Source organism: Dendrobates tinctorius, unplaced genomic scaffold, assembly GCF_039654945.1.
Source record: "Dendrobates tinctorius isolate UK_male_01 unplaced genomic scaffold, ASM3965494v1 ptg000087l, whole genome shotgun sequence".
Lineage (NCBI taxonomy): Eukaryota > Metazoa > Chordata > Amphibia > Anura > Dendrobatidae > Dendrobates > Dendrobates tinctorius.
The window spans coordinates 2,799,030-2,819,109 of record NW_027361755.1 but is presented as its reverse complement, the minus strand read 5'-3'; the positions used below and the strand labels follow the sequence as shown (position 1 = coordinate 2,819,109).

The 20,080-nt window shown below is 45.1% G+C and overlaps 1 protein-coding gene across 9 annotated transcripts in view; it reads left to right on the top strand.

Moving 5' to 3' along the window:
• ARID1B (AT-rich interaction domain 1B) overlaps nucleotides 1-20,080 on the top strand; it is a 2,758,190-nt gene that overhangs the window by 1,727,818 nt on the left and 1,010,292 nt on the right. For 7 of the 9 annotated variants that reach the window (XM_073585743.1, XM_073585745.1, XM_073585741.1 and 4 more), the window contains 2 exons: nucleotides 15,709-15,818; nucleotides 16,482-16,643. In XM_073585743.1, coding sequence (XP_073441844.1) covers nucleotides 15,709-15,818; nucleotides 16,482-16,643 — 272 coding nt within the window. The remainder of the gene's footprint in view (nucleotides 1-15,708; nucleotides 15,819-16,481; nucleotides 16,644-20,080) is intronic. The other 2 variants (XM_073585747.1, XM_073585744.1) reach the window with 1 other exon arrangement.

The following is a 20,080-nucleotide window of genomic DNA, read 5'->3' as shown; positions in this document are numbered from 1 at the left end:
TGGGTTTGAACGCCCACATTGCCAAACTAATCTCGTTTGAGATGATGCCCTTTCGGTTGGTGGAAAGCACAGCTTTCTGCGAACTCATGGCCTATGCAGTACCACGCTATGACCTACCCAGTCGCCACTTCTTCTCTCGCAAAGCCATCCCAGCCCTCCACCATCATGTGAAAGACCGCATTGTCCATGCACTCAAGCAGTCAGTGAGCGGAAAGGTGCACCTCACAACTGATGCATGGTCCAGTCGGCATGGCCAGGGCCGTTACGTGTACATCATTGCGCACTGCGTTAATGTGGTGGATGCAGGGTCCACAGGGGACAGCGGTGGTGGGACAGTGCTGCCTAGCCCACGGTATAGGAAACAGTTGGCTGTAGGCGTTCGACCCTCCTCCTCCTCCTCCTCCTCCTCCAGAAGCGAAAGCTCGTCCACAGAGCGCAGTCGTACGAGCACTCCATCTGCAGCTGCCACTGTTGCACACGATGTGTCCCCCTATCGAGCAGCTAGTGGAAAGCGTCAGCAGGCTGTGTTGCAGATGATGTGTTTGGGCGACAGACACACCGCCGAGGTGCTGGCCGAGTACTTGAAGCGACAAACTGAGTCATGGCTGGGCAGTGTACATCTTGAGGCAGGCAAGGTAGTTAGTGATAACGGCCGTAATTTTGTGGCAGCCATAGCCCTTTCAAAACTCAGCCACATACCTTGCTTGGCTCACACATTGAACCTGGTGGTGCAGTGCTTCCTCAAAAATTATCCGGAGTTAACAGCCCTGCTCCAGAAGGTGCGAAGACTGTGCGCGCACATCCGCCGGTCGCCTGTACACTCCGTTCGTATGCAGAAGCTGCAGCGATTGCTCCACCTTCCCAACCACCGCCTCATTATCGACATTGCAACAAGGTGGAACTCCACCCTGCACATGGTGGAGCGGCTGTGCGAGCAGAGGCAGGCCATAATGCATTTGTGGGAGGATACACGGCCAGGCACTTTGAGAGCAGACATGGAGTTGACAGGCGTGCAGTGGTCGAAGCTGAAAGACCTTTGCAAAGTCCTTCAGTGTTTTGAGGAATGCACACGGCTGTTAAGCGCAGACGACGCCATCCTAAGCATGAGCATCCCACTTATGCGTCTGCTCATGCAAACTTTGACGCACCTTAAGGAGCAGGCGTCTGCAGCCAATGTTGATGAGGAGGAAGAGGAGGAGGGAATCCTTGATGACATTCAGCCATTGTCTGCTCAGGGACCTCTCCTGGACGAAGTGGAGGAAGAAGAGGAGGAGGAGGAGGAGGATGATGGGGATGATTACTTAGGGGAGGAGGATGCATCTCGTGGGGCAAGTGAAAATGTTGGCGTGGCAAGGTCTGGTACAGGGTTTGTGCGTGACTGGAGGGATGTGGATTTGCCAGAAAGTGCTCCTCCACCCAGCACTCGCAGTGCATCATTGACACCGGGAACATTGGCCCACATGTCAGATTATGCCTTGCGGATCCTAAAAAGGGACCCCCGCATTGCCAAAATGATGAACGATGACGACTACTGGTTGGCCAGCATCCTGGATCCACGCTATAAAGGCAAATTACAAAACATCATGCCACAGGAGAACCTTGACCTAATATTGGCTAATAAACAAGCAACTCTGGTAAATCGGTTGCTTGAGGCATTCCCAGCACACAGCAGCGGTGATGGTTCTCACACAAGCCGTACGGGCCGGGGGCAGCTTGGCAGAGGTGTTCGTGGTGCACACAGCAGAAGTGGCGTTGGAGACAGGGGTTTCATGACAATGTTGTGGACTGATTTTTCAAATACCGCGCACACAACTGGTAATACTGCATCGATGGAAAGTGACAGGAGACAGCAGTTGTCAACTATGGTTACAAACTACTTTTCCTCCCATATCGATGTTCTCCCACACAGGTCATTCCCCTTTGACTATTGGGCCGCTAAACTGGACACCTGGCCTGAATTGGCCCAATATGCCTTACAGGAGCTCGCTTGCCCAGCTGCAAGTGTGCTATCGGAAAGAGTCTTCAGTGCAGCTGGATCAATCCTTACAGAAAAAAGGACCCGTCTGTCAACCCAAAATGTGGATGATCTAACCTTCATTAAAATGAACCACGCATGGGTTTCCAAGGATTTTGTCCCACCTTCCCCTGATGACACATAGGGTGACAGAAAAATGGCTTGCTTTGGTCCACCTCTTCCTGGTACTTCACCTATTTCGCCTTTTGCATCAGCTGAATGTCCAACATCAACATATGCCACTTTCTAAAACTCCCTAACTGTGCTGCCTCCCCCTCCATGGCCGGGGTCACCACCTACCGCACGACACCGTGCGAGTGCCGTTGCCCTGGACAGGTGGGTAGGCCGACTCTTGGGCGCGGGCACTGGCACAGGGTCCCTCATAGTGCAATCAAGTGTCTCTGACGACGGTGGTGCACACCCGCCGTCAGACACACCGCTGTACTATGAGGGGCCCAGTGCCAGTACCGACGCCCACGAGTGGGCCCCCCTTGCTTGGGCAGGGCCCCAGCATTTGCAATCTTTACCTCTCCCTGCTCCTCCTCTGTGTAATCTTGGCCGTCAAATTAGCATATTTCTCAGAGGAGCATTGCGGCTTTAAGTCTCCTCACCTCGACATGCTTAGCATGTCATTCTCTGCAAGGAGAAATGATACTTCTTGGATAAACTTCTGTGAAGCACTTATTGGTTCAAAGCGCTCACCACACATCTAGATAAGTTCCTTGGGGGGGTCTAGTTTCCAAAATTGTGTCATTTGGGGGGGTTTCCACAGTTTAGGCACATCAGGGGCTCTCCAAATGCGACATGACACCCGCAGATCAAACGATCAAAGTCTGCATTCCAAAACATCACTACTTACCTTCCGAGCCCTGACATGTGCCCATACAGTAATTTTCTCCCACATATGGGGTATCAGTGTACTCAGGACAAATTGTACAACAACTATTGGGGTCCAATTTCTCCTGTTACCCTTGGGAAAATAAAAAAATTGGTGACTAAAAGATCATGTTTGTGGAAAAAATGATTTTTTTATTTTCACACCTGGGCGTTATATACTTCTGTGAAGGTCTTGGGGGTTCAAAGTGCTCACCAAACATCTAGATAAGTTCCTTGGGGGGTCTAGTTAACCAAATGGGGTCACTTGTGGAAGGATTCCACTGTTTAGGCACATCAGGGGCTCTCCAAATGCGATATGGCGCCCGATGTCAAATCCAGACAATTTTGCATCAAATGGCGCTCCTTCCCTTCCGAGCTCTGCCATGCACCCAAACAGTGGTTGACCCCTACAATTGGAGTATTAGCATACTCAGGACAAATTGCACAATAACTTTTGGGGTCTTGTTTCCCTTGGGAAAATAAAAATTGGGAGAAAAGATTATTTTTGTGGAAAAAAATATGAATTTTTTATTTTACAGTTGTACGTTATAAACTTATGTGAAGCCCTTGGGGGTTCAAAGTTCTCACCACACATCTAGATAAGTTCCTTGCGGGTCTAGTTTCCAAAATGTTGCCATTTGTGGGGATTTCCACTGTTTAGGCACATCAGGGGCTCTCCAAATGCAATATGGCGTCAAGCCAATTCTATGTTGAAAGTGCATTGAGCAGCAGGGTGGTTTGCTGTTGAAGGGAAAAAAATATCTTTAATTCTTCTGCCTGAGCGAGTGTGAATGAGCTGAGTGTGACCGGAGCGTAAGTGCGAACGGTGGTAAGTGTGTGATTTGTGATTCATTGACTTTGGATTCAGGGAGTTTCCAAGGGAGGAATTACTGTATTGCTGTTATATTTTATTAATACTTTTTATTTATTTTTACTTATCTTTTTCTGCCTGGTGCAATCCCCATTAGGAATGTGCTCCACTATTGCCAATGCCATCCAGTGTACATCTTGCCGCATGTATAAAATCCTTGAACAGCCGGTCGAGGGTGTATACTGCTGTGTGAGATGTGAGCACGTTGTGCATTTGGAAGCCCAGATACTGGATCTGAATGTGCAGCTGGCAACACTGAGATCCATAGACAGTATGGAAAGGAGTCTTCTGCTCACTGAGCAGACGCTTAATGGGATAGATGAGGGGGATGCTAGGTTGGAGCTGCAGGACAGAGAAGCAGTAAGCTGGGTGACAGTTAGAAGGCGGGGTAGAGGGAAGAGCGCCAGGGAGGCTAGTCCTGATCTGGCACATCCCAATAAGTTTGCTAAGATGGCAGATGAGGGGAGCGTCAGCGTAGGGGTAGCACTGCTGCAGCAAGGCATGTTCTCTGAAAGCCGGAGCAGTGTCTGCTCTAGTAAGAGGGAAATAGGAGAGCAGGGCAGGCCAGACAGGTGCTGGAAGTGGGGGACTCAATTATTAGGAGAACAGATAGGGCAATCTGTCACAAAGACAGGAATCGTTGAACGGTGTGCTGCCGGTCTGGCGCTCGAGTACGGCACATCGCTGTTCGGATTGACAGATTACAGGGAGGGGCTGGTGAGTACCCAGCGGTCATGGTGCACATGGGAAAAATGACAAAGTTAGAGGTAGGTGGAAGGTCCTTAAAGATGATTTTAGTGAATTAGGCTGCAAGCTTAAAGCAAGGACCTCCAAGGTGGTATTTTCGGAAATACTTCCTGTACTACGTGCCACGCCAGAGAAGCAACGGGAGATTAGGGAGGTTAATAAGTGGCTCAAGAATTGGTGTAGGAAGGAGGGGTTTGGGTTCCTGGAGAACTGGGTCGACTTCTCAGTTGGCTACAGGTTCTACGCTAGGGACAGGCAGCACCTCAATGGGGAGGGTGCAGCTGTGCCGGGGAGAAAATGGCTAGAAGGTTGGAGGAGTGTTTAAATTAGGGACTGGGGGGAGGGTATTCATTTTATAGGAGGGGAAGACAGTGCAGATAGAGACCTGGGCACAAATAATGACATTGAGGGTGGGGGTGGCATGGGGGATGGGGTTAGAACAGTTAATAATTTAAGAAAGAATAGAGGTACAGAGAGTTACATAAGGTGCATGTATACTAATGCCAGAAACCTCGCCAACAAAATGGAGGAAATAGAATTAATTTTGTTGGAACATAATTATGACATAGTGGGAATATCTGAGACATGGCTGGACGAGAGCCATGACTGGGCGGTTAATTTACAGGGCTATAGTCTGTTCAGAAATGACCGTATGAATAAGCGAGGGGGGTGTGTTTATATGTAAAATCATCCTTAAAACCCATCCTGCGTGATAATATATGTGAATCTAATGAAAATGTAGAGTCCCTGTGGGTGGAGATAAGGGGAGGGGGAAAAATAATAAATTACTGATAGGGGTTTGTTATAAGTCTCCAAAAATAATGGAAGCAACTGAAAATATCCTCGTAAAGCAAATAGATGAAGCAGCGACTCAAGGAGAAATCATTATTATGGGGGACTTCAACTACCCTGAAATACATTGGGGAACCGAAACCTGCAGTTCCAGCAAAGGTAATTGTCACGCGGGGCTTAGGTCAACTAAGGCAGAAATACCCGGGGCCCCTGTGGTGTCCCTTTCACTAGGGGAAACCCTGTCTGACCCTCAACTCAGGGTTTTTGCTGAAGGTGCAAATGCCTGAGCCTCCACCCTTTCCTTATCTCCTGCTCAGCCCTGCACTTAACCCTCCACCCTCCACCCAGTGAGGAGACAAACCACCAAAGCCCCCACACAAATAAAGACAGACAGGGAGAACTTAAACTGCACTGCGCCGCACACACACAGGAATATACAGTAATGTGAACAGGGCACAACAAAACACAAATATGGGAAGGAGAAAGGATAACGACGGATCATACGACACCAGACACGAATCTCTCTCTCTCTGCAACACCTCCACTCCAGACCGGAACCACTTGGTATGAAACACAAGCTATAATCGGCGACGCCCATAGGCCAGCATGACTATTTAAAGACCGTGGGCGTGACTAACCATCCAACCTGGTCCCAGCAGGATTAACCCCCGAGAGCCTGAAGATCAGGCCGGCGCCACTGAGGCTATAGTGGCTGGAGGTGGAACTACCTCTGCCTGCCGGACGCTGTGGTGTGAACAGCGTCCGACATGACATTACCCCGTCTTCTACGAGGGACCTCCGGACCCTCAAGACTCATAGGACCCGGCTTGTCCGGATGACGACGGTGAAAAGAACTGACCAGCCGATCTGCATGTATGTCCGAGGCTGGTACCCAAGACCTCTCTTCCGGACCATACCCCCGCCAGTGTACCAAATACTGAAGAGTACGGCGCACTACTCGAGAGTCCACTACCTTGGAGACCTCAAACTCTAAATCGCCATCCACCATGACTGGAGGTGGCATCGGCGTCGTGTCCACAGAGCCTACCACCTTTTTCAATAAAGCCCTGTGAAACACGTTGTGTATCTTGTACACCGCAGGAAGTTCCAACCGATAAGCAACTGGGTTAATGATGGCAGCAATCTTAAAAGGCCCAATAAACCTTGGACCCAATTTTAAAGATGGAATTTTGAGTTTTATATTTTTAGTCGCTAACCACACCCATTCACCACACACAGGTCCGGACCTGGCACGCGTCTACTGTCAGCCACCCGCTTGTACCTCGCACTCATGCTCAACAATCGCTGTTTCACCCTCCTCCAGACTGATGATAATTGAGCTCCTAGCTGGTCCTCCTCCGGGACGCCCCCCGAGTCACCCTGGCGTAAGGTACAAAACTGAGGATGTTGACCGTAAACACAAAAGAACGGAGACTCTCCCGATGACTCTTGACGGTGATTATTTAACGCGAACTCGGCCAGAGGAAGGAAAGTAGACCACTCCTCTTGGTTGTCGGACACAAAGCATCGTAAATACTGCTCCAGATTTTGGTTCATGCGCTCAGTTTGACCATTTGACTGTGGATGAAACGCCGATGAATGTGACAACTTGATCCCCAAACGTGAGCAAAAAGCTTTCCAAAACCTCGCAACAAATTGAGTTCCCCTATCAGATACTATGTCCGACGGAACTCCGTGGAGTCTGACCACCTCCTGCACAAACACCTGAGCCAACGTCTTCGCATTGGGCAAGGAGGGCAATGAGACAAAATGCGCCATCTTTGAAAATCGGTCAACCACCACCAGGATGACCGTGTTCCCCGCCGAGACTGGCAAGTCAGTGATAAAATCCATGGAGATTTCTGTCCATGGCCTATTAGGTACCCCCAGAGGCTGTAGCGTGCCAGCAGGACGGGCTCGGGGCGACTTGGCCCTTGCACACGTGATGCAAGCTGCCACGTACGAGACCACGTCCTGCCGGATTTTGGGCCACCAGAAACGACGCGATACCAGCTCCAAGGTGCCCTTAACCCCTGGATGACCAGCCAATACTGAGTCGTGATGTTCCCTCAACACCTTAAGACGAAGATGAAGGGGTACAAATGATTTGTTGGCGGGAAGTCCTGGCGGTACCTCCTCTTGGGCCTCGGCAATCTCCGCCTCTACCTCAGTCGTGAGAGCCGAAACCACTACACCTTCCTGGAGGATGGGTACCGGCTCTTCCCGAGGTTCTACCCCCGGAAAACACCTGGACAAGGCATCCGCCTTGGTGTTTTTAGCCCCGGGACGGTAAGTCACCAGAAAATTGAAACGTGTAAAGAACAATGCCCAGCGGGCCTGCCTAGGAGACAGACGTTTGGCCGACTCAAGATAGAGCAGGTTCTTATGGTCGGTGATGACTGTGACCTGGTGAGCCGCCCCCTCCAAGAAGTGTCGCCATTCCTCAAAAGCCAATTTGATGGCCAACAACTCCCTGTTGCCGATATCATAATTCCGTTCGGCCGGCGACAGCTTCTTGGAGAAGTAGGCACATGGATGCATATCGCTCAAAGATGAGCCCTGTGACAGTACTGCCCCCACTCCCACCTCCGACGCATCAACCTCCACCACAAAAGGTTTAGACACGTCCGGTTGCACCAGGATGGGGGCTGAAGCAAAACTGTTCTTCAGACGCTCAAATGCACGTATCGCCACCTCAGACCAGCTAGTCAGATCGGTACCTTTTTTTGTCATGTCCGTGAGCGGTTTGGCTATAGTAGAAAAGTGTTTTATAAATTTCCTATAATAATTAGCAAACCCAAGGAACCGCTGGAGCGCTTTCAGATTATCAGGCCTTTCCCATTGTAGCACCGCTTGCACCTTAGCGGTGTCCATTTTAAACCCTGCGGCGGACACAATATATCCCAAAAAAGGCAACTCCTGAACAAAAAATAAGCATTTTTCCAGCTTAGCATAGAGCTTATTCTCACGGAGCAACTGTAACACCTGCCTGACATGCTCTAAATGAATGTCCCGGTCGCTCGAATAAATGAGGATATCATCCAGGTATACAATCACAAATCTCCCCAGGACATGAGCAAACACGTCATTAATAAAATGTTGGAAAACAGCAGGCGCGGTTGTCAACCCAAATGGCATAACCAGGTTCTCAAAATGACCCTCAGGAGTGTTAAAGGCCGTCTTCCACTCATCCCCTTGACGGACCCTTATGAGGTTATACGCCCCCCTGAGGTCAAGCTTGGAAAACCACTTTGCCCCCGCCACCTGGTTGAACAAATCAGGGATCAAAGGCATAGGGTATGGATCACGGATCGTAATCTGGTTTAACTCCCGGAAATCCAGACACGGCCGTAACCCCCCATCTTTCTTCTTAATGAAGAAAAACCCCGCTGCTACAGGCGAGGACGAAGGCCGGATGTGTCCTTTGCTCAGACTCTCCGCGATGTAGTCTTTCAGAGCTTGTCTCTCTGGACCAGAAATATTAAACATCCTGGCCTTAGGTAATTTGGCCCCGGGTTTTAACCTAATCGCACAGTCATAGGCTCTATGTGGAGGCAGTTCTGAGCAACCCTTCTCAGAGAAAACATCCGCGAAATCCTGCAAAGCCTCCGGAAGGCTGGGCGTCACGGCGGACACACATGTGGCCAAGCAATTGTCCTGGCAAAAACCACTCCATTGGACTATGTCCTGAGTTTTCCAATCAATCACTGGGTTGTGCCTGGACAACCATGGAAAACCCAAGACCATTTGTGCTGGGAGATTACGGAGGACCCTACATGTAACCCACTCCGAATGTAGGACCCCAATGTGGAGTTTCACCTCAGCCACAAACTCCGTAATCTCCCCCTGAGGGAGGGGAGCGGCATTAATGGTAACCACCTGAATAGGATGAGGGAGTTTTTCGATCTTAAACCCGGCAGTGCGTGCAAACTCCTCATCTATGAGATTGGTGGCGGAACCGCTATCCACAAACACTGATATTGGTAGCTCTCTGCCCGCGATAATAACCTTGGCAGGGAGCATACATTGAGATACCATCATGGAGGATATGCATACGCTCAGTTGGGTCTCCTCCATACCCACTGAGCTTAGTAGTTTTCCGCCGGTGTGACCTTCTTCGGTAGCACAGGACAAGCGTTAACATAATGATTCCTTTTACCACAGTAAAAACATGCTCCGGGCTTCGTGAACCCAGGGACGCGACACTTAACCTGTGACACCCCCGCAATTTGCATAGGTTCAGTGGGCTCACCTGCAGCAACCACACTGGCACCCCTGCTTTCCCCCAGAGGCAGCGTCTCCTGCGCCCCTTGACGTAAACGGCGATCAATACGGATAACCAAACTCATGGCAGATTCTAACGATGCAGGAGTCTCATACATCAGGAGGGCCTGTTTAACTCTTCCTGAAACCCCATGAATAAACTGACTCCGCAGCGCTGGGTCATTCCACTGTGTGTCTACTGCCCAACGGCGAAATTCTGAGCAATAGTCTTCCGCCATACGTTCCCCCTGACGGAGGGCGCGGATTTTAGATTCTGCTAGAGCTAATCTGTCGGGATCATCATAAATGAGCCCGAGCGCAGAAAAAACATTATCGACAGAATGAAATGTAGCAGAGTCAGCTGGTAAGGAAAATGCCCATGCTTGGGGGTCCCCACTCAGTAATGATAACACCAGGCCCACCCGCTGAGCCTCATTACCTGAGGAGACCGGGCGCATGCGGAAGTATAACTTGCAGGCCTCCCGAAATATGACAAATTTGCTGCGTTCCCCTGAGAATCGTTCTGGCAGCGGGATCTTCGGCTCTGCACCGACACCTGCAGATGCCGTTTGCACCTTCGCTACTACCAGGCCCTGCTACTGAACTGCCCCTTTCAACTCGGAGACCTGTAAGGACAGTGCCGCCAACTGGCGGGTTATGGAATCCATGGAATCCATGGACTCCTGAAAAATGTGGCCGATTATAATGTCACGCGGGGCTTAGGTCAACTAAGGCAGAAATACCCGGGGCCCCTGTGGTGTCCCTTTCACTAGGGGAAACCCTGTCTGACCCTCAACTCAGGGTTTTTGCTGAAGGTGCAAATGCCTGAGCCTCCACCCTTTCCTTATCTCCTGCTCAGCCCTGCACTTAACCCTCCACCCTCCACCCAGTGAGGAGACAAACCACCAAAGCCCCCACACAAATAAAGACAGACAGGGAGAACTTAAACTGCACTGCGCCGCACACACACAGGAATATACAGTAATGTGAACAGGGCACAACAAAACACAAATATGGGAAGGAGAAAGGATAACGACGGATCATACGACACCAGACACGAATCTCTCTCTCTCTGCAACACCTCCACTCCAGACCGGAACCACTTGGTATGAAACACAAGCTATAATCGGCGACGCCCATAGGCCAGCATGACTATTTAAAGACCGTGGGCGTGACTAACCATCCAACCTGGTCCCAGCAGGATTAACCCCCGAGAGCCTGAAGATCAGGCCGGCGCCACTGAGGCTATAGTGGCTGGAGGTGGAACTACCTCTGCCTGCCGGACGCTGTGGTGTGAACAGCGTCCGACATGACAGTAATAGGTTTTTGACAACTATGAAAGACAATTACGTTTCACAACTGGTTCAGGACCCAACAAGAGGGGGGGCACTGCTAGATCTAATATTTACCAATAGGCAAGACTGCATATCGAATATAAGGGTTGAGGGTCGCTTGGATAATAGTGATCACAAAATAATAAGTTTTCATGTATCCTTTAATAAGATGTGTAGTAGAGGGGTTACAAGGACACTGAACTTCAGGAAAGCAAATTTCCAACGGATGAGAGATGATTTTGGTGCAATGAATAGGGACGATATCCTGAGACATAAAAGTACACAAGGAAAATAGGAGATGTTTATTAGCATCCTGAATAGGACCTGTGCACAATATATACCATTTGGAAATAAACATACTAGAAATAGGAGGAAACCACTATGGTTAAATAGAGCTGTAAGGGGCGTAATAAGTGACAAAAATAAAGCATTTAGAGAATTAAAGCAATTAGGTAGTGATGAGGCATTAAATAAATACAGAAGATTAAATAAATTCTGTAAAAAGCAAATCAAGGCAGCAAAGATTGAGACAGAGAGACTCATTGCTAGAGAAAGTAAAAATAATCCAAAAACATTTGTTAGCTACATAAATAGTAAGAAACTAAAAAATGATAGTGTTGGTCCCCTTAAAAATAGTCTTGGTGAAATGGTGGATGAGGATGAGGAAAAAGCCAATATGCTAAATGACTTTTTTCAACAGTATTTACACAAGAAAATCCCATGACAGATAACATGATCAGTGATAAAAAAAATTCTCCATTAAATGTCACCTGCTTAACCCAGCAGGAAGTATGGTGGTGTCTAAAAATCACTAAAATTGACCAATCCCTGGACCCGAATGGGATACACCCCCCAGTACTGCATGAATTAAGTACAGTCATAGATAGACCATTATTTTTAATCTTTAAAGATTCCATAATAACAGGGTCTGTACCACAGGACTGGCGTATGGCAAATGTGGTGCCAATATTCAAAAAGGGGACAAAAACTGAACTTGGAAATTATAGGCCAGTTAGTTTAACCTCAACTGTGGGTAAAATCCTGGAGGGTTTTCTAAGAGATACTATACTGGAGTATCTGGAGAAGAATAACCTCATGACCCAATATCAACATGGGTTTACAAGGGACCGTTCCTGTCAGACTAATCTGATAAGCTTTTATGATGAGGTAAGTTCCAGACTGGACCAAGGAAATGCAGTAGACGTGGTATACATGGACTTTTCAAAAGCTTTTGATACTGTGCCACACAAAAGGTTGATACATAAAATGAGAAAAATGGGGATAGGGGAAAATATGTGTATGTGGGTTAAGAGCTGGCTCAGGGATAGGAAACAAAGGGTGGTTATTAAAGGAGCACACTCAGACAGGGTCACGGTTAGCAGTGGGGTACCACAGGGGTCAGTACTGGGCCCGCTTCTTTTTAACACATTTATTAATGACCTTGTAGGGGGCATAGAGAGTAGTATTTCAATATTTGCAGATGACACTAAACTCTGCAGGGTGATCAATACTGAGGAGGACAATTATATATTACAGGAGGATTTATGTAAGCTAGAAGCTGATAAATGGCAAATGAGCTTTAATGGGGATAAATGTAAGGTCATGCACTTGGGTAGAACAAACAGTATGTATAATTATGTGCTTAATTGTAAAACACTGGGCAAAACTGTCACTGAAAAAGACCTGGGTGTATGGGTGGACGACAAACTCACATTTAGTAGCCAGTGTCAGGCAGCAGCTGCAAAGGCAAATAAAATAATGGGATGCATTAAAAGAGGCATAGATGCTCATGAGGAGAACATAATTTTACCTCTATATAAGTCACTAATGCGCCCACACTTAGAATACTGTGTACAGTTCTGGTCTCCGGTGTATAAGAAAGACATAGCTGAACCGGAGTGGATGCAGAGAAGAGTGACCAAGGTTATTAGGGAACTGGGGGGTCTGCAATACCAAGGCAGGCTATTACACTTGGGGTTATTTAGTTTGGAAAATCGAAGGCTTAGGGGTGATCTTATTACAATGTATAAATATATGCGGGGACAGTACAAAGACCTTTCTAATGCTCTTTTTACTCTTAGACCTGTGACGGGGACAAGGGGGCATCTTCTACGTCTGGAGGAAAGAAGGTTTAAGCATACTCACAGACGCGGATTCTTTACTGTAAGAGCAGTGAGACTATGGAAGTCTCTGTCATATGATGTTGTAATGAGTGATTCCCTACTAAAATTTAAGAAGGGACTGGATGCCTTTCTTGAAAAGTATAATATTACAGGGTATATACACTAGTTTCCTTAATATTGCGATGATCCAGGGAACTAGTCTGATTGCTGTATGTGGAGTCGGGAAGGAATTTTTTTCCCCAATGTGAAGCTTACTGTTTGCCACATGGGGTTTTTTTTGCCTTCCTCTGGATCAACATGTTAGGGCAAGTTAGGATAAGATATGGGTTGAACTAGATGAACTTAAAGTCTTCCTTCAACCTTAAAAACTATGTTAATATGTTAACGGCACTCATTCCCTTCCGAGCTCTGCCATGGGCTCAAACTGTGGTTTACCCCCACATATCAGCGTACTCAGGAAAAATTGCACAATAACTTTTGTGGTCCTGTTTCCCTTGTGAAAATAAAAATTGCACGTGAAAAGATCATTTTGTGGAAAAATATGATTTTTTAATTTTACAGCTGTACGTTATAAACTTCTGTGAAGCCCTTGCGGGTTCAAAGTTCTCGCCACATATTTAGATAAGTTCCTTGGGGGGTCTAGTTTTCAAAATGGGGTCACTTGTGGGGGGTTTCCACTGTTTAGGCACATCAGTGGCTCTCCAAATGTGACATGGCGCCCGATCTCAATTCCAGCCATTTGAACATCAAATGTGATGTGTTCCCTAAAAATAAACTGGTGTTGTAAAAATGAGAATTCGCTGGTCAACTTTTAACTCTAATAACTTCGCAACAAAATAAATTTTGGTTCCAAAATTGTGCTGATGTAAAGTAAACATGTGGGAAATGTTATTTGTTAAGTTTTTTTGTGTGTCATTTCTCTTTGATTTAAGGGCATGAAAATTCTAAGTCGGAAAATTACGAAATGTTCAAAATTTTCACCAAATTTCCGTTTTTTTCACAAAGAAACGCAAGTTATATGAATGAAATTTTACCATTACCATGAAGTAGAATATGTCACAAGAAAACAATGTCAGAATCACCGGGCTCCATGGAAGCGTTCCAGACTTATGACCTCATAAAGAGACAGTGGTCAGAATTGTAAAAATTGGCCCGGGCATTAACGTGCAAAACACCCTTGGGAGTAAAGGAGTTAAGAACTGCAATAAATGGCAAATTGAGTTTTGAACAAGGAATCCCTTTGAAACTTATTCCACAAAAATGAGGAAAAAAAACAAGAAAGTTTGTGCTATTTGACTAATAGGAGCGCTGAAAGAAAACTGCGTTATAAGTGTAGTGTATTCTTGAGGATAGTGTTTCCTACTCAAGCACCTCTCTCTCCAGTGACTGGCAGCTGCTGTGCATACATATACACTTCAGTCTATTCAACACCGCCTTTAGGACTGGGGTTAGAGGGGAGAGGGGGCAATGCCCCTCTCATGAATACCCCACATTTGTATCTGAGTCCACAGTATACTTTTAGCACTCTAATTAACCAATGGGAGAAAAACAGATGATGAATTAAGAGATTAGTTTTCCATAGACTTCAATATTACAAACAAAAACAAACACGGATCCAGTTTAAATATTTTTTTTTTAGCCAGACAAAGAAGTTGTGCACAACTTTTTTCAAAGGATTGCTGCTGGATCTGTTTTAACTGATGATTACTGGACATGGAAAGATATCCTTAATTGGTAGGTTGTATTTTTGCTTTGCGTGGATGACTTACTGTACTTTTTTTTAATGTCTAAGGTTTGCTACAGCTATGAGGAAAATGGTCACGTGATTTATTTTGAACACAGTTCCGATGTATGATTTTACATTTATTTAATGTCCTGGTAGTTATTATATATTTTACCGTTACCTTAGGGGTTAGAATAAAGGATATAGCGGTGTCCACCTTTATTTGTAAAGGAAGGATTAAGTGTATGCTATCAAGACTCCATTTAACCAGCATCAGCACAGCATATAACAGCTTTTTTTAGTGCTGACAAAATTGGAGAAAAAAAAGATAAAAAATTGGTTTCCTGTCTGATATACAAGAAGTAATTGTTAACACACATGGCAGGATGGAGTTTTGTTAGCACTGGTTATCATAAACCTGTAGTGATGTTTCAGATATTAGCAGATTAGCACTGTTGTGATTGCCAGTTTGCTCGCCAGGGTCCTGCATAAGCTCACACTTCAGTAATTAAATGTAATTATTTTCTAAAACACAGTAATATGCTACTATGTGCAATAATGATTTATAGAAGACAAACTCAGTTTGTGATTTTTTTTCCCTTTAACTTGTTAGCCCTTTTTTTCTTGTAGAATGCTGTGTTTAGGTTTCACTTGAGAAATATAATATGAATTCAACAACACTTCTTTTTATAACAAATCCCAGTATTCAGCTGTTCTCCCTGTTTACACGATAGCCGGCCATGTGATGCGTGGTCGATCTGTATATTACAGAGCTAGGGAGTAAACCCCTAATAGTGCATATGGTTAGGGGTTGTCGTAATCAGACCTCTCATGCATTTGTACCTCTACTTGTGAGGGATAATTTTTAGATTTATTAAATCATTATACAGTATTCTTCCTGGCCAATGTGCAGGGGGCAAAGGTCAGTGATCAAACCATTCTTTTATGTTTTGATTTTTCCTTAGGTCACTTAGGCCTTGCTGACATGATGAATCCTGGTGAATCTAAGCTGCCTTCTTCCCTCAAACATGATGGCAAAGAAGATGGGCCACCTCCCCCTGAAACAAAATCAAAGGTATTCTCTTCTGCATGTGGTATTGGTTTTGTGGCCTCGCTGTGTTTCATATAGTTTTCCATTACCTGGTTCATTTTCCACTTTCTATGTTTGTTTCTCTCCTGCATGTGTTCTTCATGTGTTCTGTGGACCTCTACTCGTTTAGATGGTCTGGATATGAAAGTTACTAGTTCTAATGGCATTTAACGTTAAAGCAAACAAGTGAATATGGGCTTGGGCATACGAAGCTGGTGGGGTTTGCAATGGACTTCTGTGCCTGGTTGCTAAACTGCAAACATTCTACCCTCTTGCCTTCAGTTCAAGCTTCTGTTGTTGGCCGTCAAAACAGCACCATAGGCATAATTAATAATTTGCTTTTTTTCCCTTCAAACATAAGGCAAACAGCTTTTATTTTCATTGATGGGGCAATCCATGCTTAAAGCATTTCATGCTTGCTTGGAAAGTAGGCATGGTGGCTTAGTAACATTAGCCAAGCATGTAAGAACTTGCCAAACTATGCATTAATTGCTAGCCAATGAATTAGTCTTGAATTCATGCATCTTATATGCTTGTCTTTTTACCTCTCCTGTTTTCCATACACGCAATATTTTTGCATTACCAGTTGAGCTAATTCTTTTTGGTAATGTCTGCCCTGCTGTTGTCAATTTTGTTTGTATTCTACAGGATAGCTACAGTTCACAGGGTATATCTCAGCCCCCAACCCCATGCAACCTGCCAGTCCCCAGTTCCCCACTGTCCCCAAGCTCTGCTAGCATCTCCTCCTTTCATGGAGATGAAAGTGATAGCATTAACAGCCCAGGCTGGCCAAAGACTCCGTCAAGCCCTGTAAGTGGCCCTGTTTTGTATTTTTATATTTGCAAATAATTAAAATTGTTGTCAGTTTATTTTACATACATTTTTATGTGTTTAAATTTTTTAAACCCGTTTACAGTACTTTTTGTGTCAACTCAGCAGTAAAATGTTTTTTCAAAGAAGTATAATGAAGATGTCCTGCCACTAATCCTGACATTTGAAGGTCGTGTAAGAGAGAACAGTAGTTTGGGGGTTGATGCCGTGGCCAAATTAATTTTCTTTGGAGAGTATTAATTTCTTAGAAAAGATCGATGTTATTAGTCAACCAGTTTTGAGACATCACTGTTCCCTTCATTAGAACTATCTTCATCAGAACATAACATGCAGGGGAGCGTGCAGAAAATTTTTGCATACTCCTTTGTATATTATGCTCTGATGAAGGGACAAGTGTTTTCTTAAAATGGTTGATCTTTTACAAGATTAATTTGTGTACAGTACCTACAGCACCAGCCACCAAGCTTCTTTTCTCTCATACACGATCTTCATATATTTATGGTCCTTGGAGTCTGGTGAAACATTGGCTTTAGTGGCGTTCTCTTGTTACAAGTACATGGAAGTGTTGCATCCTGAATTCAACACTTATATGTGGAGCAGATCTAACCTCGGGGTGTCACCACAATGGAAAGTCTCTTTTCAGGGCAATATTTCTAGTACTACAAGATTACTGTGTAAATTGTGTTTTTTCATCTGCCCCATTAGACTAGTCCTGACATTATTTTAGTAAATAAGTAAATACTTGTATTACCCATAAAAAAAACAATTCTGGCCCATCTTTCCAGTAGCTCCATGCTATTTAATTCCTATTTTATTTCATATGAAATTTTTTACTACATTGGGTTGTGTTTTCACTATCTGAAACAGCCAGTCAGCACTGATTAAGTACAGTATGGGGAGCAGACTCCCAATTGGAAACAGCCAGTTGTCAATGCATTCATAGACTGACAACTGGGAATAACAGTAACAGCATAATGTAAAGTTCCTTCCATGGAAACACCCTTATTTAATAAGGCAGAATAGGTGCTTTTCACTGATGTCAGTTGAGATTTCACAACCACCTAAATTTAATATGCTCTAACATCAATCGTTCGTGGAACCCTTGTTTTCAGCATAGAAGACTTTTATTTGTGTAACACACCGGAAGTGTGGTAGATTTATTAATAAATGTGCCACAATTCAGGATGTGATTCAACTTTTTGTTGTGTTTGGCACTTTTTAAGACTGATGCAACAAAAGGTTGTGCCATAGAGGAAGGAGTACATGGTTTAGATTGATGGGGTTTAAAATACAAAAATGACAGTGGTCTGTCAGATGGAAGGTTTTACAAACCCTCAAGTGAGAAATGCACATTTATGCATCACCAAGACCAAACCCAATTCATCACATATCTCAGCCAGCGCATACATCATTGTATGCTCACAGGAATATTTATCTTCTTAAAAACTCTAGAACAAAAACAAACCTCTTTAGACATCAAAAATGGCAAAACTGGTCAAACACAATTCTCCGGGATGTTCCACAACTTTTATTTAAAATCTGCAATTAAAATTAGGCCATGAGGGTATCAGGGCAGGGGGTGTAGTATGCCATGGTATTGGAGGTGTGTAAGGGGCGGTTACAGTAGGGGCTTTGTGTGCCTCCATTAGGTGTCCCACCTCTATCTTTCCAACCCCTTATCTCATTTGTCGCCACCTTCCTGGGTCTGGCGAGTTGCAATTTACTTTTCCTCCGCAGATCTTGCCATCTCCTCAACAGGTCACTTGTAGAGATCTCATCTATCTCCTAGAATGGAACTCCACTATCAGGTCACAAAACAACTCCTTTGTGCGCTTTCTAATTTGGGCATCATCTTCTTTTCTCCTTCCTTGATCTACTCTCACTACTGTACTATTTTTGACACTTTTGCTCTCTCTAGAGCAGATAACTGGGAGATTAAATTGAATGCTCTGTAGACAGGAGTAGTATTTCCCATAAGGGCACTGAATATAGTGAATAATGGGGCTATATAAGCAGCTGGGGCACCTTCTGTGGCTTATTCTTCATCATTACTGTCAATATTGCAGCATCTGGTCCCTACCAATCCTGTACAACAGGAAAGTGATCATTCAAATCTGTATAAGGATTGCGAGTTATACCACCTATACATGCAATTTCTCTCAATCTCTGAAGTCCGTCTGCAAGAGACTCCCATTGAGTTTGTGGTATTAATTCAATTGCAGAGTCATACACTTGTGCCACAGAATCTCTCACCAAATGCAGCAGAGAGAAATTCTCAGCAGTGTCCCTTGCACGTCTCATTTTTAGACATACCATAGGATCAATACAAATACTACCATTCCTAATGCCTCTTGATTATTCAAAAATATAGTATCAGACCCAAGTTCCCATAACCTGAGAATCCATGTTAACAAATGTTCTCCTGTTTGCTGCCTGTACCTGGTAGCTAATTCTGCTAGCTCCTGCTGTATAACTCCTAATTTCCTCTGTCATGGTGGCTTGTGCTCCATAAGCTGCATTTCCTGCATTCATCCTATCTCTACTACGCTGTGTGACTTCTCTCCTGGTTTTTGTTATTAATATTTGTCTGGCATGCCTTTCTACCACATCTATCTTACTGACAGCGCTGACACTGACCATTTCTCATGTGCAATCAAAGTTCTAATCTGCAGTACAATTATTTGACACTGGCTGCTGTCTCCTGCATCTATTCTTATTCACAGTTTTTATGACATGCATCAAAATGACTTAGCATGTTATCATGCTGTTTAATTTGTTCTCTTAAGGCTGACTGCAAACTAATTCTTTGCTCTATAGCTGTAAGCAGCTCTAAACACAAGTTATCAATCTCCTCATACAAACTTTGAAGTGTCTGAACACATACCCATCCAACTTCTGCAGCTGATTTCTGCTCCTTTAGATCATACCTTGAGAGATCAAATTTGGCAGCAACATCCTGGGGATTTGATAAGAGCTGTCCCTCCATATAATTGTTGCATTCCTGTGCCATTGGGGTATATTTTCCTGATAATTATTATTATTTACTATTATAGCGCCATTTATTCCATGGCGCTTTACATGTGAGGAGGGGTATACATAATACATACAAGTACAGTAATCTTAAACAATACAAGTCACGACTGGAACAGGATGAGAGAGGACCCTGCCCACAAGGGCTCACAATCTACAAGGGATGGGTGAGGATACAGTAGGTGAGGGTAGAGCTGGTCGTGCAGCGGTTTGGTAGATCGGTGGTTACTGCAGGTTGTAGGCTTGTCGGAAGAGGTAGGTCTTCAGGTTCTTTTTGAAGGTTTCCATGGTAGGTGAGAGTCTGATATGTTGTGGTAGAGAGTTCCAGAGTAGGGTGAATGCACGGGAGAAATCTTGCATGCAATTGTGGGATGATGAGATAAGAG